At 45.1% G+C, this 13,378-nt stretch overlaps 1 protein-coding gene across 2 annotated transcripts in view; it reads left to right on the top strand.

The window, feature by feature from the left end:
* The window catches only part of vps13b (vacuolar protein sorting 13 homolog B), a 244,524-nt gene that overhangs the window by 158,362 nt on the left and 72,784 nt on the right, over positions 1-13,378 (top strand). For both annotated transcript variants that reach the window (XM_083678431.1, XM_083678430.1), the window contains exons 32-34: positions 7,750-7,953; positions 11,247-11,373; positions 12,276-12,419. In XM_083678431.1, coding sequence (XP_083534557.1) covers positions 7,750-7,953; positions 11,247-11,373; positions 12,276-12,419 — 475 coding nt within the window. The remainder of the gene's footprint in view (positions 1-7,749; positions 7,954-11,246; positions 11,374-12,275; positions 12,420-13,378) is intronic.

Here is a 13,378-nt window from a genome sequence, read left to right as displayed (position 1 = left end):
CATAATGTGATTTTTCAATAAAAGAAAAAAGGAAAGACTCCCATACAGAAATGTCACTTTGTATAAATACGCTCTGCAGTTTGAAACAGGGCAAGATACGCCTCAGAATTATAAACACTCTTCCAAGAGCCATTCCGGGAGGAAGAATACGTTGATGTAGGAAGCATCTGTGCTGCAGATTATTCTAATTATTTTACCCGGTTTTCCTTGCTGACAGAAATGTATTTGGACATTATCTCATGAGAAAGCGGTTATAGCCCTGTTGTCTTGGGCAGCTTGGGGGCTTGGGAGCAAAACGACTCTCATATTGTATGTTGACCTCCCAAAAAAACTTGTGATTTGAACATACGTTTTTAATTCCATTATGTGGGAGCTTCCAGCACTAACTCATTGTACTTTGTTTCATTCTGCGTTTTGTTTATTGGAAGGAAATTTGAATTAGTACAAAATGTTGTTTAAGGTCAAGGAAAACTGAGGGAGAAGGACCTACTGTTTTAGCTATCTGATTACATGTTTATGCAGCTTGTCTGCTAAACCTGTAACGTCAGTTAAACTAATCAAATGTGGCGGCCATTTTCCTGACTTTGTTTAGGAAAAATTCCATGCTTTATCCCAAAAAGGATAAATCCTTGATATGTAATCTCGCTGCTTTAAACATTTGACAGAATTCAATAATTGATGTAAGCGTTTCATAATCAACTTGAAAGTCCTCTGCCAAGGATTTCACTTTCATAGATAAAAAATTGCTTCAGAGTGCATCCTCTGAATATACAGTATGCATGCGTGTACTAATGTGAACCAGATTGACAATATTGAACCGCTTAATCAATTTAGAGGGGAAAAAACAGTAGTGCCTCATGATGTTGGATCCATAAAGCCGGCCTAATTTTACAGCGCCATAAAACACACTCCTTGCTGGAGCACGCATTGAACAATTTATAGGGAAAAGTAAATCAAGAGGAATGCACGTCAGCCCTGCGTAATCATCTTCCTGATTCGAAGCTCAGATCATAAACAGTGGAGAGTGCGTTTGCCGTGACCAGAGTAGAAAGGCCATACTGGCATACGTGCTATATAGTGCTTCTCCTTTACAGTTCCATGTGAAGTTCAGCAGTGAACGGAGCAACATGTTCCCTTGACCCATGTATCGGCTCATGTTTTGATAATCTGGTCACGTTTTGATATACCCATGTGACACACAGCTGTAAAAGTATTGCTTTCTGATATAATGCGTCAATCCATTTCAAGCTGCATCAGACGTAATAAGTCGTTTTGCCTGGCCTGAGTAATTTAGGGCTCTTTGTTTCAAGGGGTTGGGTTCAAACTCTGTCAATCAGAACAGTCAATCTGGCAGCTGTCTAGTCTAGCGAATAGCAGCAACAGAGGTCTACAATCTGTAATCCAAAAAGAGGATTATTTTCCTTTAATTAGTGTTTAAGTAGCATTGAGCCTGCTTCACTTTAGCATGATGACATCAGAGCATCTGAGGTTATTCCAGATCCCTGCTGTCAACCCCTGCCATGTTCCCTGTTGAAGCCAGTTATTAATAATCTATTCCATGCATGTGTTTAGCGATTAATTAAAGATAGACCCTTTCGAATTAAAATGGTGGTTGGATTACATCATTCCAAAATTGCTTAGTGGGACAAAATGTGGTTTCAATCAGGTGGAGGAAGTCAAAAAGACATTCCCTTCACACCTCCGCATCAGGGGCCGGGCTCTACAATTCTGCCTGACATGTTTTATAAAAGCAAAATTATGTCAGTTTTCGGAGGGGAGACGCACATCGGATCTGTTACTAAGAGAGGAAGTGATTTCAGAATTGCTACCCACCCTGTTTTATGGGAAGAAATGGTGGCATTCTCTGTTCAAGTATGTAATAATGCAGTGTACAATTCTGTCTTTCATAGGGTAGTAACTATAATATATGATCATGATGTCTTTATGCAAAACATAAGTCAAAACACACACACACACACACACACACACACACACACACACACACAGCATACCTCCTACAGTGATTTTTCAGCAGCAACTTCAATTGTAGACAGAAGAGGATCCAAACACATTTCTCAGGCGATCCATTGCAGATGTCTCGTAAGAAGTCCATAAACAAGTGTCCCTATTACCCAGGAATGCTCTGTGTTTAGGGCTACCTGCTTCATCTGCACCACACCATCTGAGCCAGGACAGAAACTAACCAGACCAGAAGCTCTCTGAATGAGGACAACATGTGTTTGTTTCATCAAGTGAAACAGTTGCTCTCAAAGAGAGATTGCAGAGCCCTCTGAGGTTGACCAGAGAGGAAGAGAGAAAGGAGGTATTGTGTTGCAGTGTTCCCTATCTTTGTATTGACTATAGGGACCACCACTTTGACTGATTAGAGCCAGATACATTCTTTATCAGAAGTTGAGATTTTTTTACTTTGATTGTCTTTAATCAATGAGATGGAGAGAATCTCATACTGTAGGCCGTCATGATTATGGAATTATGTCTTTGTAAACAAGGAGAGGGCTGCAAGCAGGATAAGAATTACATCAAGATAACTAGGTGAGCCTGTAAATTGTATTAAGATTGATATCTTCTCCAGGCAATGATGACCACATGTTAGTGTCTTCAGAACCGTATGTTCAATATGCCATGTTTATAACTAAGTTATACTGACATGTAAACTACATGGGGAGATAAATGACTTCTGCAATTAAGATGTTGAAATCAAAGTGCAAACAGCGACTTTTAGTATACATCATTACACTATAAACAAAGCATTTTCCGATAACACTTCAATTTGACTCGTCCACCAACGTCAGGGAGTGAAGATTCAAATCCTATATTTCAACACTGGCTGAGTTAAGCCCCTCTTGTTTGTAAAAGTAATTGTTACCCCCTAAGATCTTCTGTAAATATGATATAATTGCCAAGTATGAATGTCTTTAAACTCTAATCACAGCTAAATTAATAACAGGCTCCTGTTAGGGATTAGCGGAGGAAACGGGCACTGCTGTTCGTGTCAATAAATGGTAATAATTGATGTGTTTCTCCTGTCTGCTATGACATCAGGCCCATCAGAGAGTGAGAAGGATTCTCAGGCAGATGGGCTGCAGCTTCTTACACCGTGTGTGTCCACTTGTGCTGACGGTGTAGGCCCGTAATGGTGCCCTTTTCACTAAAGGCTTTTTGTACTGTATGGGTGTTCTTGAGATGGGATTTGCATTTGCCTTGAAAAGAGCCCACTTAAAGACTACCACAAGTCAGAAAGAGTTTTTCATTACATAGACTATGGAAATGACTTTCACAGCTTTCTCAGTCTTCTAGAATAGTGTCTGATGTGTGGCTTTCATTCTGACATTACGCTCATCGGAGGTCACACTTGAAGTCAAAACTATACTGTGACTAAATCCCAAATTTAGCTGACTCGCTGTTTCTGCAACATCACATTCGGAGGACTGCTTAGTGTTCTAATTTGGAGCCCTAATTACTATAATTGTAGATGCAAATTAAATGCAATTGGACTTGACTGGGGCAATAAATCTTGGCAAAGTTGCTACTCAGAAGTCACCGTGCTTTGGCAACTTGGAGTGGACCACCGTCAGTTAAGGTTCTTAGCTTACTAAGTAATTGCAAGTTTCATGAATCATAATTGTATGAATTCCACCTCATAAGTAAGTGGGAGACTGATCCAGACCCTAGAGCCCAAAGTGGCCTTATTGGGCCAGCGCTCTACAGCTTAGCTGTTAGTGTAATAACATGGTAGAGCTGCTGGGTGCTAATGGTGTTTGGCAAATGATATTTAGATCCATTGAAAATAATAAAATGTACCAACCACAATTAGGCACTAACTGTTATGTAGCCGAGTTTATGTCTGAACAGCATTCTGTATACATTGCCAGATACATTTAAGACATTTAAACCCAGTGCTATCAATCCCACTCAAAATGAAATGATGCAGCAAAAAAGCTATGCCCCGTTAGCATTGGTGTGCTCTTCCAATTTAAATATACAGTAGTAGGGGTCTGCACTGAATAAAGCACGCACACCACTCGTGTAAAATAGCACATCTGTGTATAAAGGTAATTTAGCTTGACTTTTCCCCAAATTAAGCTTGCTTTTTGAATGCAATACATGATACGGGACTGAAACGGGAGGCCCACCTTACACACACAGCCACAATATCGTAGACATGTATTGCATGTGATTGCTGGGGAAATGGAGTGAAAAACAGGTCCAGGGTGTGGGGTTCAGATTGCGGGTTTTGTGTGACGAGATCCAGGAGCTCCTGGGCTGGTATTACCCCGGTGCTTCCTGCCCCTGTGGCCTAGAGGGGGGGAGGCGTGGAGGTGGGGGGGGGAGGCCTGCTGAAGCCAGGGGCCACGTTATTACACATGCCCCGCAGGAGCCACACCAGAGCTGAACCCAGCCCGCCCCGGCCCGGCCCTCACGGGGCTCCCACAACCCCACTCCAGATCTCACTGTGGTTTGTTTTATTACCTTGAACCACGGTTAACCTTCAAAACCTCTGAATGGAAATGGAGGCCTCCCAAGTTTCTCTTTCTCGCTTCCGCTCTCCCCTCTTTCTCCCTCTTCCTCACTCCACTCTTCCCCTCCTCTTCTCTCTTTACCCCCCACCCCCTCGCTTTCTATCTCTCGGTCCTCTCACCCCGCCTCCTCCTTCTCTCTTTCCTTCTCTCTCTCTCTCTCCTCACTCCCTCACCTGCGTCTACCCTCCCTCTCTTTCTTTACCTCCCCTCCTTGCGTGCGTGCGTGCGTGCGTGCATGCGTGCGTGCGTATACACCTCCCCTGAGCACTCTATGAAACGCAGCACCCCTCCAAGGCCTGCAGTACATTAAGTGCCCAGTCCTCCCACACATCCACCTAATAACACAAATTATGATTGATACCAAAGCCAGCGTTTACCATGGAATGTTAAACACAGTTCTTCACTTCAATTAATCGACCTTTTGTAAATCTCTGCACATTCTCTGTCTTCACTGGAATCTGGTTCATCATTTTTTTTTCTGTGATGCAGCAGAAATGGATGGCATTTTCCAGGCCTGAATCCTTTTAGTACATATTGCAATATTTTAAGTATTTTGGCTGTACTTTCTCTCTGAAAAGGGTCGGGCATAGAAGAGGTTTTGAATCTGAGCCATAATGTTGGAGAGAAGCCCTCATATTTCAGCTCTGATGTGAAATCTGTTCAGTGGCTTTTAGGAGTTAAATTGGGTTTAAACTGTGTCAGAAGAAGAAATGTTTAAAATAATAGCCACGATGCCATGAAACAGAACTTTCTTACTGCTGAGCTTTTGATCCATCTTTATAAATAGCAGAATTTTGTCGTAAAAATATTTTTTTCTTTTCCTGCAATTAAAAAAAGGTTTGGCTCAGGAACAAGCACCAGGCTAACTTCTCATGTCGGAGCTCTCTCTGCCTCCCTCATCTGTGTCCATGTGTCATTTATGACTTGTTATTTTCATTTTTCCCCATATTTTTCCATATCACAGATGGTTCATAATGGCATGTGGGACCTAGCAGAGGGGTGTGTTCCTTCCACCTGCACTGCTCTGTATGTTTTTAGTACAGCCTTGTATATGGTGGGCAAGTGTGTGCCGTGCTTTCTCAGAGAGCGGTCTTGGCCGAGCGGTGTGGTCTTCATATGGCCAATCAAACATGTCAAGCCGGTGTGTTTTCCCCTGCATGTACAACAAGAGAGTCTGGCTCCAATTATTATTGCGCCCCAAGGGGAACTTCCAAATTCTTCTCCTCCTCATTTGTCAAAAATGAAGCTCATGCGTTTCCTCAGATTGGCTGAAATATGTCTTTTGATATTAAATCACAGCGTTTCCAACTGGCTGCCTGACCAAGACAAATGTTTATCATATTTATTTATGTCATAGGAGATGACCCCGCTCCTCAGAAATGTGGAGAGTTGGCTCGAAACTCTGTGATATGTTAATTATGAAAAACAGTCTTCTAAATAAACTGAATTTAGGAGATGGTTTGGACATCATATGAGGTAACCGTGGTTAGTGTAATATGAAAAATACTTATAAAAAAGAGACAGAGGTAGTGTTACAAATGGAGAAATGAATCTAGGCTGACATATCCCACCCAAACATCTGTAGATAGATGTGGTTCCAAGCTTTGATTAGGGATCCATTTGCTGTTTGTATGTCAGCAAAACCAGTTAAATCCAGTTACACACCTCTAGTCTCTTATGCCCATTGTTGTTGTACTTAGTGCTCATTGTCATAACATTTCGGTTTGGTAATGACTTTCACTATGTGGCTAAGGAGGGAAATGCTATATGAAAATTGCCATTGACGTTTGCCGAAACAAATAAAACTACTCATGCTGTCACAACATCTGTTGCCGTTTTAAGCCCTTATTTATGCCCGTTTAAGCTCTCATTTGAATTCACCAGGACAAATAAACATATCATAACTGCGAATGGCCTGATGTCATATGCAGATGTACATTTTGATTCCTTCGCTTGTGAATTCAACGGGATCTTGTCTCTCAAAGCAAAATAGATGACATCACTGTTCCTTGGCGCTAATCTCTCAGTCAGTGTTGCCGACTTGATTTGACTGCAGAGAGAATTGCCCGCTGACTTTGACATATCTCTACATCTTTGGTACTTTTCTCCACTTTGTATATAGAATGCTTGCGTTCCTGTGAGGAGGGAGTCCTCCAGACTACCGTGCTGTCCAGCTGAGTTAAACACTGTTTACCGCTAATGCTAACTTGGCGTAAATCAGTGCTTTTAAAAAGGCAAATGATTTCACCTGAGGGGCCATGTTATTTATCTCCGCCCCTGGCTCTGCCAGCGCTTTTAATTTGGTCATAAATCAGGCGGAATGAAGCGGCGTATAAAAGCTGTGCTACTAGCCCAGCGCAGGGCGGTTAGGGCCTGGTGCCAGGGCCTTCTCTTTACTGCTGCTGCAGGAGAACACACTACCTGCCCTGCTGATAGAGTTACATGCCCACCCAGGGCAGGCTGCCCCTCTCCTCATGTGATCAGGTCCTAACTTTCTAATGAGTCTTCGGAGACTGAAACTAAAACACCGGCCTCCTGTGGAATGCTTTTGTCCCCCCACACACGCATGGTTAGTGTTAATAAGAGGACCAAACAGTGGCTGTCTTGTCTTGCCTCAACTGATCACGACACATGAACAGCTACTAAGCATCTACAAGAAGCTGAAAGTACGACTAGCCGTGATAAAAATCTACATTACGCACCGTAAATGTGCAACAAAGGGCCCTGAGGTGGGTTTGCAGTGCCTCCCTGTCAGCTGTGTTATTCATCACGGCCAGGCTCCAGTGATGCCCATATCCTTGACTGACGGTGGCTTGACAATTTCCCAGCGTAATGGAGTGAAATGAGCCCCAAGGGGGTTTGTGGGTAATGGTGATCACATGCAGAGGTGGTATGGCCCAGTACATGTGATGTCAGAGTTCTATGGTCATGGCTGCACCAGGTCAGCTTACCCTGGGAGAAGGCATTTTCAGGGAAAATCTGTAGACCGCAGATAAAATAACAAAGAAAGCGTTGTTTCCACAACACAGAATTCTGATTGTTTTGTTACTGCAATTCCCTGCGTTCTCCTGGCCTTGTTTCAAGGTTAAAACAACAGCATATCAAACTTGGAACAATAGTACTCCCAGATAGAATCGGTCCAAACGTGATAACGTTGTGAGTTTGAAATGCATTAACCCTCTCTCTGTGTCTCCCTGCGTGTCTCCAGACGGGCCTTGAACCTGGGCATACTGCGGGACCCGGGCTCGGAGGTGGAGGACCGGCAGTACCAGGTGGACCTGCAGTCCATCAACATCGGCACGGCCCAATGGGAGCAGCTCAAACCGGAGAAGGAGGGAGCCAAGGGCGGTGTGTCTGCAGAGAGCGAGAGGAACTCCCAGAACCCTGCTCTGGAGTGGAACATGGCCAGCAGGTGAGGACTAGCAGATCCCAGTCATCAGCCCAGCCTCCCCACATACCCTAATTACACTGCAGAGCCCAACTGAGCTGAGCCGAGCTGGGCAGCTGTACTGGGCAGCTGTACTGGGCAGCTGTACTGGGCAGCTGTACTGGGCTGGCCTGTTTACCCATCCACCACTTTACATCACTTGCACTGTGCTTACTGTATACACTAATACCCATTGGTTCTTTAAATTGAGATCAGGTCCAATGAGTTCAATGAAAAGATGTCTAGTCCAATGTTTCTTTCCCATACTGTATATTGTATATACGGTCTTGCCAGGAGGGGTGCTGTGTGTCTAAGCTTATGGTAATGTTGTGTATCCTCAGAGTCTTCATGTGGGTTAGAGATTTAGCGAGGTCCCTCTCATGCAGCTTCTCCATAGAAAGTCATAATTACAAACCCTGTCATTTTTTATAGACCCGGGAGCTAAAACAAGCACAAGTTTAACGTCCTGTTTGGCTTACGTCCTTTTTTTTCACTCATGTTGTTTTGAGAAGAAGGAGTCGGGGCCCAAAAATCACAGAATCACAGGCAGGAATTCCAGATTTGTTCCCTGTCAACTAAAAATAACCTCTCTGGAAGAATGCAGCATACTGTAACGCAAAAGCAACACAGGCCTGATTGAGACAGAGCGTGCTCAGGTCATTAGGGCTTTGAATGAGACTTGAAGCCCATACCCCCCCCCCCACACACACACACACACATACACACCCCTCTCCATCATTGTGTAGGCCTCACCTTCTTGCCAATGCTGCAGAGCCCTGGGGTCAAGCCTGTCACCCTGAGATCTCCTCCGCAGCATGATTGCCTGTGGAGTTCGGCCAAGAGACATCAAGGCTGCTGGACCCAGAGCAGTCAGGCCTGAAGATTTCTATTATTGCAAGGAGTAAAGCCTCATTTACTGTACTGTGCCCACCCCCCGTCCCCCCGTCCCCCACCCCCACCCACCCACCCACCCACCCCCTCCTCCTCCTCCTCCTCTCTCCCGGTAGCTTTGGCCTTCCTGCAAAGCCTTCTTGTGTTTGACTGTACGGCTGTAGCCATCACAGCAAGGGATAGTCGTAAAGCAGGCCATTTGGTGCTGGGAGCTGGAGCTGCATTATACACTGTCTGCCCGCCCGCCCGCCCGCCTGCCCGGTCCAACAACTCCAAACCTAACTAACCATAATTTCTCAGTGTGTGAACTGTGAAATGTTTCAGAAGGAGACTTCTGGGAGCAAGTAGTAGGGTGTTGTGGCCCTACCAACTAAATGGCAGATGAGGTGAGACTCTGGGCTCACACACTTACTGCTTCTCTAGATGATGGATGTCATTCCATGATACTCCACCTTTAATTCCCATATGAAGGTTTCAGTAGGAAAAGGGGTCACGGCTGGGTCTACAAATGCGCGAGTCTATTTTCAGTAAACATTTGTCCCCATAAAACCGAAAATGTGAAAGATTGAGCATCATTAAGTTTACGGCGAGTCCTTGTGTGGTCAGGCCGGAGCTCCACTCTGCTCTGCTGTTGTTAGGGCTTTTAATGGCACTTGAACGCGTGCTTTCCTGCCTCATAATTTACCCCAGCCAGTAGCTCTTGTGTTTCCCCTGACGGATATGACAAGCAGAGACTAGAGGCGCTGTCGGAAAAAAGTCTCACAGTGCTGTACTGTATATTCCAGGGCCACTTCCACTTCTATAATTAAACATTTGATTTAGAGCGTTCCAACATGTGAAGGAGTCGAGTTCACACTTTTTATTTGTCTGTAGCGAACACACCGAGTCAGTGTAATGCATTGTGACACACCACTTCCAGAGTTCACACCTTTCTCCCTCCCCCGCCCTCTCTCTCTCTCTCTCTCTCTCTCTCTCTCTCACTGAGCTCCAGTGTTGGACGCTCACTGCCGGCAGGATCACTGCTGCACTCCGTTTTTCGGATGAATTCCAGTAGTTGCGGATCTCCAATGGGCTCCACTCACTTCCTGAGGTTTTGTGAGGAAATTCCACCCACATCAGTCCGCTGACAGGATCTGTCCGCGTGATAGTGTAGGATTCCAGTGTCGGAAAGACCCAGTGTTTGGGAGCTGTGAACTCTCTACCTTTGCTCCAAGCAGGCCTCTCCGTGTCGCAGAATTCCCCGCTCTGTGTTCCCATACCCCCCCAGACACACACATACCCCCCAGACATACACATACATACATACACACGCATGCACACAAACACACACACACACATACATACACAAACAAACACATACACACACACATACACACACACACACACACACACATACACTCAAATTCCCACTCCAAATCCCTCTGAGGGGTTTCCAGGCAGGGCTCTTCCCTGGCCGGATCGCCGGGGGCCACATTTCTGGTAAACCGAGCCGTGCGTCTCCCTCACTGGTGAATGATGGCACCTGTCTGCTGCAACGGGACACTCACTGTTTCACCGTGGCTTCCAGCCAGATTACAAACCACCAATTGGACTCTCACAGATCATTCACCTTTGAATTAGTCCACTCAAAAAAATATACTATGTCAAGTATCCCTGGAGGGCACTCGTAATGCACATTTGCGAAGCTGAATAGAATACGATATTGGCACCGGTTAAATACTCGGCTCACTAGGCCACCTAGAAACCCGGCTTTTTCTAATCCTGGGCCGACTATAAATATTGGAGGCTATGCTGTTTGATTGTTTTAATAGCAGCAGATGTAGCAATTAACACCATCTTATAAAGCCCACTTGTATATTTGTTTTACTGCTAACAAATGTTCCCACAAATATGACTTGATTGTGGGAATGAACATTAACGAAATGGGGAAAGTTTATGTTCTACGGTCTTAGTTTGGGCTTGTGTATACAATTAGGGTGTGTTCCCAATAGAGAGTTGTCAAATAACCTCTCACTCTGTTCTTAATGCTCTTCTAGCTCAAAGCTAAAATGTGTTTGAGGAGAAAATGAAATGCCCAGTTATGGAAATATTTCTCCGGTTGGCGTGAGCCCGTACATGAAAATGGTTTTTGAAGTCTGTATTTGGAGTTCAGTTTGACTGCGCTGGTTTGAATTTGAACAGAACGTTTTGAAATGTGTGTCTGTTTGTCAGTTAAGACAAAACAACACTTCAGTTGTGAATGTGCGTGCGGTTTCGACAAGTGTTGAGTTGTCAATGTACATGACCATGCACTTTAACACTTTACACATTGTAAGATTGTGCAACTGGTACCCGTGATTCAGGGGGTAAAGCGGTCTGATGTCCATATGTGTGTGTGTGGTCCTCAGCATTAGGAGACACCAAGAGAGGAGGGCCATCCTCACGCCCATACTGACTGACTTCTCTGTGAGAGTGACAGCAGCACCTGCCATCATCTTCAGCAAGCCCGTATCCCCCGACAACGGACAAGTCGAGGTCAGTACTGCATGGAACACCATTAACCACAATCCTTTGTGTGCACAGCCCTATAGTCTTTCCAGACATACAGTAAACTACAACTACATGGTTGTAACTTTACTTCAGATACAACCATGACTTTCACAAGCCATTATGAATAGAAATAGACATTGGTTGTGTGTGTAGGTGTATTTACATAGAGATTTAATGCTTTACCATGAGTCTCCCTTACCAGATGAATAAATGGCTGTGAGAAGAGTACATCCATATTTATGTCTACTGTACATAATTATGTATGCCTCTGTATGTTGAGTATGGACTGGAGGATTTTGACCTAGAAAGTTCACCAGCATGCTTGGACAGCTGATGTTTTTGGCAGGCTGCTTGAGAGTTCCTGATTCTTTGATGCCTCATCCGTCCAGGCTAACGTCCCCCATGACAATGCATAACAGTTAATCTGTTCTTCACACAGTGACACGCACAGTGATTTGTAAACTCCCAAAGATGGACGTCTCCAAGCCAGTAACAACAACACAAACAGGGCGGGTGATAGCAGTGATTGACCCAGATAAAACAAATATATACATAAAATTAAATCAGGGCGTCCTGTAACAGGCTAAAAATAAGAGGGAGGGGGTTCTGCTACAGGCCAGCCAGGGGTCTCCCCGGAGCTGCGCGCTTCACCCCAGAGTGTTAGTGAGTGATATCCTGTGATATCAGGCCCTGCAGGCAGAACACACAGGCCTGGGCTGTGGACCGTGGGCAAGTCCCTGGGGAGGGAGGCAGGGAGAGAGAAAGAGAGGGATGGAGAGAAAGGGGAGAGTTCAAGAAGAAGGGAGAGATGGAAGGAGAGAATGAGAGGGCCCCAAGAGTGCTCATGTAGTCTCGCATCTCTCTCTCTCTCTCTCTCGTCTCTGCAGGAGATCGTGGTGTGCGGCCATTCCCTGGAAGTGAACATCACCACAAGCCTGGATCTGTTCCTGAGCGTGGCCCAGGTTCAGCTCCTCCAGCAGCTGCTCCGAGCCAACATGGTGGGGAGCGAGGCCCCTGAGAAGGCCTGCGAGGTAAACCAACCAACCAGGGGAGAGGGGTCAGGGGTCAAGGGGGGTCATCCTCACAGCATCCACTCACCCTGTTGTCAATCACATTCACTATTTCCCAGAGTGCTGCTGATGCATCAGTCGTAATTGGAATTGGAATCGAGAATTCTCCATGGACGTTTTCCCTCTCCCACACCCCCACTCTCTTCTTTCAGGGGAGAAGGGGAGTTAAATATTTACTCCTGTAGACCAACACAGTTCCCCTAATCTTGCTTTAGTTTATCATCCTCAGCTGCAGCTTTCAGAGTATTTTCTATTGTTTACAGAATGGGGAGTTCGGCGCCATTTGCACTGTCTGTCCGGTTAATAAAGCTTTTTAATGGAACACAATATAAAAATATTTACCAGCTGTGGCTCTGATGTGAGTATGGCGTCAGGCGGGAAAGGGGGAAATTAAGTAAGATACCAGAGGGTTTTTAGTGTCATCATCGTCCTTGCGATTGTTTACAAGTGTGTGATCTGATGTTGGAAAACTGCATTGTACCCCAATCATGGGTATTTCACTTGCACTGTTGAGTCTGTCAGAGCAGAACAGACACGCAAGAGTCCCTGCTCTTATAACAAACCCTAGATGTATGTACACACACACACACGCACGCACGCACACACCCACACACACACACGCACACACAGTGTAGACATGATGCCAGATGAGCAGGTTCTAGTCCAGTAAACCCAGCATCAGTGAGGTCAACAGCCAAACCAAAATCAACAGTGTGACACCACTGACTTGAGGGAAAAAGCTATGGATTGTCACATTCGATTTCCAAAGTAAACATTTGTATTATCATTGTGTGCGTGTGCGTGTGCGTGTGTGTGTGTGTGTGTGTGTGTGTGTGCGTGTGTGTCTGTGTGCGTGTGTGTGTGTGTGTGTGTGTGTGTCTGTTTTCATGAAGCAGGGGGTAGACAGTCAATCTCTTCAG

This window comes from Argentina silus, assembly GCF_951799395.1.
Source record: "Argentina silus genome assembly, chromosome: 10".
In the NCBI taxonomy this organism is placed as follows: Eukaryota; Metazoa; Chordata; class Actinopteri; order Argentiniformes; family Argentinidae; genus Argentina; species Argentina silus.
Note: the sequence above shows the minus strand (reverse complement) of the source record. Positions and strands in the feature narration are given on the sequence as shown.